The 10,858-nt window shown below is 36.2% G+C and overlaps 1 protein-coding gene across 1 annotated transcript in view; it reads right to left on the bottom strand.

Annotated features, from left to right (window-relative positions):
- Nucleotides 1-200: 200 nt before the first annotated feature.
- Nucleotides 201-10,858, bottom strand: part of HNMT (histamine N-methyltransferase) — a 35,753-nt gene continuing 25,095 nt past the window's right edge. The window contains exons 6-7 of the mRNA XM_017663187.3: nucleotides 8,420-8,513; nucleotides 201-854 (exon numbers count right to left, since the gene is read on the bottom strand). Of these exons, the coding sequence (XP_017518676.1) occupies nucleotides 499-854; nucleotides 8,420-8,513 (450 nt within the window). The 3' untranslated portion in view covers nucleotides 201-498. The remainder of the gene's footprint in view (nucleotides 855-8,419; nucleotides 8,514-10,858) is intronic.

Below are 10,858 nucleotides of genomic sequence, written 5' to 3'. Positions count from 1 at the left end.
AAAAATGCTTAATTTGAGTAATCAATAAAAATGAGACAGAAACTGCTAGGAGTGTACAAAGACAAAAACTTCTTCACAAAAGGGGAAAAATCAAATATATATTTCCTTAGTGTTCAAAGTATTGATAAATATATACTTTACTGGTATTTAAAGAATCCATACTACATACTTCGTAAATATTCTATAAAACTCCTGTACAATCAGAAAATAGAAAGGATTTTATTGTCAATAAGCCAATGAAACTTAATTTTCTCCTTTTTCCAGGTTATGTGGTATTTAGCCTTCCTGTAGTCTCTTTACCTGGAGAAAGGATCAGATAAGAGCAAGAGTATCATGTACAATTCTACATGTATGTCTAGGAAGAATGTCTTGGAATTTTCTAGATTTTACACAGAAGAGACAATGCTCTATGTTATGTGTTTATAATTTTAATACAGAAATAAATGAATGATCAACACTGTTCAAAATATTTTTGAATATACCCTCATGGATTGATATTTATGCCTCAACCACTATGAAACTCAGACTATTATTAAAAAGAACTTTTCCCTCTTTCTTTACACTGAATTCAGGTTCTTGTAGGTCTTTCATAATTTCTGCTTTGAGATCAGGTGGTGCTGTTCTACTAAAGTTGCAGGTTTCTGTCAAAAAATCCCATAGCAGGTCTCCATTTTCATTGCCATCAATAAAACAGTCAGATATGTCCATGGTGGATAGAAGGTTGTAACATTCATACTTAATTCCTGACTTCTCCAGCATCTGAGTGAGGTCAGAAGATGTTACATACTGGCAGAGGTCATCCCGTGGCAAGCGGGATCCGTACTTTCTCCATAGCTTGTCCCATCCACTGGTTCCTGTATGATACAACAAAGTTCATGCTTTCATTTATTCTTCTTTTCATTTCCCTTTTCTGCCAGGCAGTACACTAGATGAGTGGAATAGAGCAGTCCAAAAAAATATACTCTTGCCTTTGTATAGCTTAATTCAAGAAGTGCAGGGAGGAGGAAGTTAAAAAAATAAGTAAATTAATCATATATCAGGTGGTGCTAAGTACTAGTGACAAATCAAATCAGAGCAAAGAATAGGGAGAGTCAAAGAACTGGATTGATTACTGTTGGATATAAGGTGGTTGCAGAATCTAATAATGTGACATTTGATCAGAGACATGACAGCAAGCCATGAAGAGGGAGGATTATTCCAGGTAGGGAGGAGAGCAGCTGCAAAGTACCTGAGGCAGGAACATGCTTGACACCTTAAGGACTAGCCAGGAAGCCAGTGAGATTGGAACTGAGCGAGCAAGGGGGGGAATGGAAGGAGAGGAGGTTGGCTGGGTGGAGGTGGATAGAGTGCCTAATCACCTGGGGCAAGGTGGAAAGCCATTGCAGTGTTGTCTAATAGAACTTTCTGGACTAGTGGGCATGTTCTATATCTGCACTGTCCAATATGGTAGCCACCAGCCATTTATGATTATAGAGCATTTGAACTCTGACTAGTGTGACAAAAGAATTTTAAGTTTTGTTTCATTTTAATTCATTAACATTTCAATTTCAAAAGCCAAATATGGCTTCCATATTGCACAATACAACACCAGAGTGACTTAACCTGATTTACATTTTAATAAGATCACTTTGGTGGCACAGATAAGAATAGACCTTTGGGACACAAAGGCAGAAGCAGGGAGAACAGTAAGAAGGCTACTGGGACAACTGGATGACAGATGATGGTAATTTGGACGTGATGAGGGGGGTTAGATTTTTTATATATTGCAGTCCTAGATGCAATGGGTTTTGCCAACAATTTGGATATTGGGTTTGAGTAAAAGAAGACAGTCAGTGGTGACCCCAAGATTCGGCCTAAGCACCTGAAAAAGAATTGCCACTACTGGAAATGGGAAGAATGAGGAAGGAGCAGTTTTAAGTGTATCATCAGGTGTCCAATTTTGGAAAGTGAATTAAGGCGCCTATTGAACATTCAGATGATGACAGAAGGAAGGTAGTTGTTTATGTTAGTCTTGAGTTCAGAGGAGAGGTTCTAGAGCAAAAATTCAAATGTTAAGAGAGAGCACAGTAAATACAATGATGCTTTACTCAAACCAACAATAGGGTGGCTTCTTATGTCTATTCATTTATAAGTTGGATTTGGACTACCAATATATGTTGATTCCTACAAAGTTTGTCCCCAATCTCAGATGTTTTAGCAATGTCTATTATATTTAATTGAAAACCTAGCCCAGCATAGAAGCTAAGAGACGCAGCATCAGAGAGAGAGAGAGAGAGAGAGTCACAGGTTGGATTATTCTGCTACTTCACCAATAAGGTGAGGCTTGTTATTTAGTCTCTCCGAACCTCAGTTTTCTCATCTATAAAATGGGGACAGACATACTTACTTTGACTGTAACTGCAAGTACCAAATGAAATCATTTAAGTGAATCATTGCACAATGGCAGATGGATAACAAGTCTTAAAAATAACCGAACATTCTATGGAATGAGTTTGATAATGTATTTCCACTGGTTCTAACCTTGAAACTATGATAAAGCAAACTTGCTCTTTAGAAATCTATAAAAATAACAAATCTAATGAGTATTTGTGGACCTCCTAGTACATGCATGTAATCGTGGAATGTTACATACACAGTCAATATTGTGCAGTAACTAAGAGGGTCTCTAAAGGCCAACTGCATGAGTCTGAAGCCTGGCTGTTCCTCTTGCTAGCTCTATGAACCTGTGCCGCAGTGTTGTCATCTATGAAACATGGATAATAAGAGAATCTATTCATAGAATTGCTGTAAGAAAAAGTAAACACTAAGAACCATGACTGGCACATAATAAGTACTGTTGAAGTGTTAGGGAATTAAGGCGGACTTGGCCAAAGCAACATAGGAGAGAACATATTTTTTATGAGTTTCCAAGATTAAAAGTGAAGATTTCAAAGGCTTATACTTTTTGGATTTCCAAACCTCCTTTATGACCTAATGGAAGTAAATGACTCTCCTGAAAAGTACTCAAACAATATATACCCACACAGTTCTGCATGTAACTATGGGATGCTCAAAGCCCCCTGCCCCTCGCATGGAGCAGGCTTAAGTTCCCTGATTTAGCTCAACAGAAGAGACCAGAAAGGGAGTAAATGGTAAATAAGAAACAGCCTAGATAACCGATGTTCCTCTAATATATCAGAAGAGGAAGCAGTAAGTGCAAGATGTGCTCTAGGAGGAGGTAGAATTGGAATGAAGCAGAAAAAAATGAAGTCTCTGCCCAATGAAGAAAAATGAGGGTCATGAGTATGTATTAAAATATCTTTCATTCCAAAGACAGTGATTGCCCAAATAAGAGTTTGCCTACAAGCAAGATTTTAGGAGAAAATAAATATTTCAATGGTTGAGGAGAGGCTTTGTTATATCATTATTATCATTTTTAACCTGGCATAAAAAAAACCAAATGCTAATTATAGAAAATGTGGTGGTGTCAGTGTTCTGTGACTTGGTGCCTTTTCTGAGCTGAGCTATTATACACTTTCTGACTGATGCATTATCATAATGGCTCTCGGTGGGCACAACATATGGTGTTACTTTTATTTTCAGCATGATATAAAGCAGATTCTTTCCCCCCACTGTATTAAAAATAACACATTATGATTTGCCTCCTTTCTTAGTCAGGTAAGGGGAGGAATGGACTGAAACTTTAGTGGATCTCCTTCTGGCTCATCTCCCTTAACCAGGCAAGCTACATTTTAATTAGCAATTCTCTCAACTAATTCCTGGTTACTACCTTTGCAGAAAAACATGCTGCTGATATAATTTTAGGTTAAGCTATTCCTCATTTTAAAAATATACCTCTAATTATTCTTATTTCTCTTCTTTTTTCATCCCCAAATCAAATCTTTTATCTTTATAATTGGGAACTTCTGCTAGCTCTAATTAAATGAATACTTATTGAGCTGGGCAGGTTCTGTAACCAATACGTAGAACACAGAGGAAAGTCTCTCTTCCCTAAGCAACATGTGTTCTAATAGGCTGACCAGTAAATGCTGTCATTTAATTCTGATTTCAATTTTTCTTTTCCTACTTAGTTTCACTTGCCTTCCCTTTATTGCTTTTGTCTGCCTATTTCAGTGTGCACTGTGTGTGTATGTGAATGTGTATCTTCTTTATGAGCATTTTATTCCAGTTTAGATCTCCAGAACTTTCTATATTCTCTGACTTTATGTCAATCATGTAGAAAGTTTTCTCTACAATTTGGCCTTTTTTTGGATGGACATTCAGAACTAGTTGTAGTTTAGATATTATAAGGAGATATAAGAAGCAGTTATTCAGTTCAATTGAAACATATTTGTTGGGTATCTTTTTGGTCAAAGGCTTTGCAAAGATCTGGGACTAAAGATAAGAGGCAGATCTCCCTGATCTCAAGGAACTATCCTTAAACTCTCATATGCCTTTGATAAGAAACTCAGCACACTGCCAAAAAAGTGTTTACATGTCTGAATCCTTTGAAAGGCAGAGGAAAAGTAGTGGTCGTCTTTGTAACCTTCATATCCTAGCAGTGACTATCTATAAGAGCTCAATAAAGTCTGAATGAACCAAATCTATACAATGATTCTCCTATGCAGTCTGCAGGGTACTAAGAGTAGAGGCTGTGTTTTGAATATGGCTGAACAGACATGGTACCTTAGCTAAGCAGGTGCTCTGCATAAATAAATATAGAAACTGACCTCTTACTTCATTATCTTACATTCTAATAAAATGCAAAATGACTGTCCATATGGTACTTGAATAACAGTAATTCAGTCTACACAGAGAAATAACTCATCATTTCAGTAATAAGTCAGCGTCTGACTAGGATGGACAGACAACAGCCTTAACTGTGTGGCACATTTAAGATGACCCTTTAGAACAAGATGGTAATCCAGATATACCATTATCTGCTTAGATGAGATACTGACCAGATGAGTGCTCTCAGAAATTTAAGTTAGTGAGTAGTTCCAGGCTTGTCTGAATCTGTCCATAATGAGCAATGAGTTTTCTGCATTGCAGTGTAGCTAAGGATGACGACATAACCCTGTAGTGAAGGAAATACACAAACAGGCTTCTTTGTTGCTATGTAATTATGAAGTGAATCTCACTTGAAAAGTGACTGCAAGAAACTAGGTAAAAAAAGAACCATTTTGGTGTAGGTATTCCAAGTTTAAGGGAAATACTCAAGTTTAGAGAATGTTTTCTTTAGGCAAATATGGAAAATAGGGTTTCAGGAATTACAGTTTGGACTGAGAAGGCAGTTTAGGGCAACAGTTTTTATACAGGGGCAAGGAGGGAAGTGATTGAGCACTTCACATGCGCTGGAAGCTGTTTCACATTGGTCTGTTGTCAACAAACTGGTCTGGCAGACACGGATTTGAAGTGATATCAAATGAAAAAATGACTAATAAAAATGTGGATTGACAATATAAGACAAATATGATTGGGAATTTCTTATGATTAAATTGGTTTTCACTGTTGGAAACTAACCATAATCTATTTTTCTAAAAACCTCCCCATATATTTAATTGGCATTATTAATGCAACAAACCCTCTGTTTTAAAAGAAAGTAAGTTACAGCCAGTTCTATACACTGAGGGAGCCTTAGAATTTATCTGAAGGATATATACTGTTGTTAAAGCATGTTCATAGGTGCACAGGTTTATCTACATAAGAGAGGTAGATCAAAAGGGGGTTAAACTGCTCTGTGTAATAAATAAGGGGGGAGGGAAGGGAGTAGGATCAAGGGAGCTCAGTCTCGACTGAAAAGGAGAAACAATAAAAAAGGTTGGCTGTGGGTCTCTGATGCTGAATTCTGTTTCTGCTGTTCTTCCTCCCCATAGATCTCAACGTCTCCTAAAATCAAAGAATGGTGTTTCAGAGAATGAAGGAAGTAGGGATATGTCCGTGGTTGAGGCACAATAGAAGAGATTCAGAAAAGATAGCTGGAGCACATGCAGGGTTTGGAGATCAACTGAAAGTTGAACCGGTAGCAGAAATTTGGAGTAAACGGACTGGCAACTATTAGGAGCACATAAGCATGACCTTCAGGAATCCTCAGGAGTCATGGGGTGAGGAATGGACTATACAAGTTACCTGGATGAGAGCTTTATAGTCATTTACTGTGAATTTTTAAGCATTAGGTATGTGTCCACAGACAGGAATCTGGAGACATTCAGGTTATATACACTAAGTTGATGACAAGGATCAACATATTTGAGAATTTTATTTCCTTTTCAAGTAGAATATTTTTTTAATTGCAAAGACTATATTGAACAGGTGATATTTTTTAAAATTTTACTTAATTTACTTATTTAATTCTTCCAATAAATAAAGGTAATAAAGCTATCACTTTTAGTCTTAGGAGAGAAGTGGATAGTCCAAAATAAAATACCTAAATCCTATTTTCTCCTTTTCAAAATTGGTTATTTAAGAAGAAATGTACACACATGTATATTTCTTCCATAGCTCTATAAATCTTTTAGGAAAAAAGTGAGTATGGTAAAGGAAGGAAGTCATTAGAGTCCCTTTAATAATTCAACAACTGTTATTTTTTGCATTCTTATGTCTAGGAACAGTATCTATTAACAATGTTTTTCTTTTTTGGGATTCCTTTCTCCCACAGTATATGCAGTAATGAAGAATTGTGAATTGCACACTGAAAAAATTAGTAAAATATTTCCACTATCAAACTACAGTAATTGAGTAATTTTTGACTCAAAAAACTTTTTTTAAAAAGGTAACTGATTTTTGAGGCCTTATTCCATTTATTTGATTTTTCCCCATGAATATATATATATACATAGTACATATGAGCCACATTTATTCAGACATGCAATATGATGTAAGTATGATTATCCAGAAATGTCCCAACTAAGACTCACAGACTAACTTCACACAGGCTAGGAAGTGCCTCAGCATTCTTGGTTCATGTATCAGTGCACATTTCACTGTGCCTGTTTTTGGTTTGCACATTTCTTGCCAATAAACCATGGATTATATTCACTTATTCATGATATAGCCAGTAGAATACTGTATCCATATACTGACTATCCACTTAGTCAGTTCTCAGGTGCTTATTTCTAACCATGCTATTTTCTAACTTTAGGTTGGCTTTTTCTGATTGGTAGACATACAGAAAACTTTGAACACTCAAATACTTCTGAAATATTTAAGAATTAAAGAAATATAAGTAAGAGTAGATCTGCTATTGATATGAAATATATTCTCAAACATAAACGACTTCTGGATTAATTGCTATTTCTATCTGCAACACCTTTTCTGTATTACTGATACAAATTATCAAGAATAGACTACCCTCAATATTGATAACTAAGTTCATTTTTATATTCCTAAATGCAATACCAAGTGTTTCACCCAAGTGTCTTAATTTAGAGAGAGGTTAGCAGGAAGCATCCAGTTTACATAGCCCTTCTAAATGGGAAGACAGAACTTTCCCACATAAATGAGTATTTTTAACTAAACAGAGATAAATATAGTATATCAAAATGTTCCCTTGGGGAAGAAGTTGTGTACAGGATGTTTCATTTGCCAAATTCTCACATGAATTCAAACTCAGGATTACAGGCAACAACCTGTTTGCCATCCCCAAGCCATTCCTCATATTTAAGGGCAATATAATTTTGTGGTATAGGGTTTTTGAATATTCGGTCTGGTATAAGCTTAGGAAGATAAACATGTTATGTATCTAGAATTAATCTGCCGAGCACTGCATGGACAATCCATAAAGATTGCTGAATGAAGGAAGTAATGAGTTAACGAATTCAACAATGTTAATATTTAATTTTCTAACATGTTTATTTATGTTCTCTGTATAGTAATTATTATATCACTGGAAGCAACATGACATGATCAAATGCCTACTTAAGAAAATAAAACAATAGCATCAAACAAAACAAGTGAAACATCTTTGATAATTATTTGAGGAAACCTATAAAGAATAATATTCATAATGGCTCTAGAAATGCAAATTTATCAAACATGATGGCATCCCAAATATTTATAGCTTTATTTACTTATTAATAAATATCATACAGGGGAAAGAGACATTCAAGGGACAAAAAGAAGGTAAATAGAAGTATTTACTTTTTTTAGTCTCATTAAAATAATTCCTATCAGTTATATTTGTTCTATGTAAGATAAACAACAAAGAAAAATTTTCCCAGGAGAAAGAAGTGAATTGATATGTAATTCCTTTAGACCCCGTAAGCTGAGAGCTATTGTGAAGGACTTCCCTAATTCTATGTTAATTAACTGATTATGACCAGAAGCCAAGTCAAGAATTTCATCATGAAAATGTAATACACCAGCTGCCTTCAAACACATGCATCCATACATACATGCACCATTACTGTTTTAAAATTCAGGCTGAATGAGAATAATTTACCTGATACGAGAATAATGAGAATCTTAGCATTGGTAGCTAAGAGACTATGGAAGAATTTCAAGGTAGCTGGGATATCTTTTACATAATACAGCATCTGGAAATGAAGGAAAAGAGAAATGAGACACTTCTGTATGTCAATGTCTTTATTGCTTGAACTAGATACTCACTGGAAAGTTTGACTTTCAAGTTAAGTGGATTTTTACTCTACAAAACATTTAAAAATTTTGAAAATTAAAGACATATGGAAAAAGAGAATAACATGAGAAAATATTCAAGGAAAGGGAAAACTATGGTATTTGTTTAACTAGAGCCAAATAATTTTAAGTTTACTCTTTCTGGCTTCAGAAACACAGACCTTTATAGCTGGAGACATTTAGTTTCCACTCCACATGGGGGCATTAATTCCAAGCTTATACTGTATTTTGTGAATTGTGGTTCTGGGAGAAAATGGTGCTGGAACCATAAAAACAGACCCCATTTCATGGAACACTGCTTTAAAATTAAGCCCTTTGCACTAGCTTCACCATATGCTCACAGATGCTTTTTTTAAAATCACAGAAATTGTGACAGGCTGTGATGTTGACAGATTCTCTAGAAAAATGGACTGGATAAAGCATGAAGTTACATGCATGGTCACAAGGTGGTAGGGGTCAACACACCCACTTTTAATAACTCAGGGCCATCTCTGGTGAAGTGCAGAGAGAGGTCTTTCCACCTAACACAGATAGAGCATGGAATTATACACTGGCAGGAAAATTTTCCCTAATGGCTTACATCCCTGGAACCTATCCCTACAGAAACTTCCTGCTTATATCTCATCTTCCATGTTTCTTGGACAAGAACTCAATATTCCACATAAATGTCCATACTAAAATTTATTACATAAAACAAAAATAACTTACACTATGTGCTTCTCATATGAAAGAATGAAATAAAATGGAGTTGCACATGGCCCATGCTGCCTCAGCTGCTCTATTTAGTTATCATGTCATCCCATGCTGTCCATCATAGGGACCGAACATACATATGTGCCCAGATACAGCTAATATATGAAATGGCTACAATCTATGGCATGAGCTGGCTAAAAAAGATGAGGTGGGCCACAGAAGGTGCTCAAGTTGATCTAGCAGACATTGTAGTTCCCTGCAGTTGACTGTGAATATTCAGTTAAAAGCATGTCACAAGAGTGTGAGGACTCTAAGGAGCAGTGAAGGGACAGAAGCATAACACAGGAAAATGCAGAGTGAATAAAGAAAAAAGGAATAGGATAGTGATGCAGAGGAAGCAGAGAGTTGCTCTAAGAAAGGAAGAAAATGGAAACTTTGAGAGAAATGGAAGAATGATTTCTGCAGTTACATTTCTTAACAGGTAAAGAATGGCATCCAGAGCGTAAGTGGAGGGATTGGATTTTGATAAAAGGAAGCTTTTGTAATAAGATGAAAGAAGGAGGTGGTGGGCACAGGTGCAGCTGTGTTTGTAAGTTTGGATGGTGAAAGATGGGTTTCCATCTGAGGGTTCTCTTGCTATATACAGTATGAAGTGAGGTCATCAGTTGGGAATGAGTGAAAGGGCAGGAGTTACATGAAGTGTACAGAGGAGAAGGAAGTATAAAATCATTGTATCATGACAGGGAAAGCAAGTCTAATAAGAAACATAGGCAATGTAAAGCATTCCCTTTAGGGTCAGCTGAGAGAGCAGAGCTGTAGGTCAGGGGTCAGCTGAGAAAGCAGAGATGTAGGATTGCCTAGATAAGCCAATCTCGAAGTCATTTTGTGCTTTGATGTCTTTTCCCTGGGGTGACTGTACATGTAGGCATGTACAGTCTAGAGAGAAGCATCTTGTTGTTAATCATGCAGTATTTCCAAAATATACATATCTTCCAACAGTAGCTGACACCCAAAGCCTGTACACCCATATGCTATCCAGAAATACCAGTGATTCCTGGAAATATGTCCCCACACCATCTACTGGATAGTCACTCCTTTTCCAAGAAATATATAGTGTTCAACCATGGGAATAAATTTCTCCTGAGGGGCTGACTGAAACCAGTAAATTTGTATTGATCTATCTAAACTGTCACATGCATATGAGCTCAATCATCAAAAGACGGTAAAAGCAATAGGACACAGAGAAACTCTGGGACATTGGTCCATCCAGAGCATCAGAGCTGCTGGAAAGCAGACTAGGATATGTTACAATCTGCTCTCCTCAAATCTAAGAACCTTCAATTCTATAAAGATTGATTAGGCCAATACTGAAAAAAATCAGTAGCTGGAGGTGTTATGAGTAGAGAGTAGTGTTATGAGTGGCTTTTTGATGTAACAAAGAATTTCTTAGAATTATCAATATCAACATCTTTATCCAGATAAAGATAAGGCTCACTTGTAAAATCAGAAGTCTAATTTTCATTTTTCTTTTTAAAGTTAGAATATTAGGCAC

Source organism: Manis javanica, chromosome 7, assembly GCF_040802235.1.
Source record: "Manis javanica isolate MJ-LG chromosome 7, MJ_LKY, whole genome shotgun sequence".
NCBI classification, from domain to species: Eukaryota; Metazoa; Chordata; class Mammalia; order Pholidota; family Manidae; genus Manis; species Manis javanica.
This window is presented reverse-complemented; position numbering and strand designations above follow the sequence as displayed.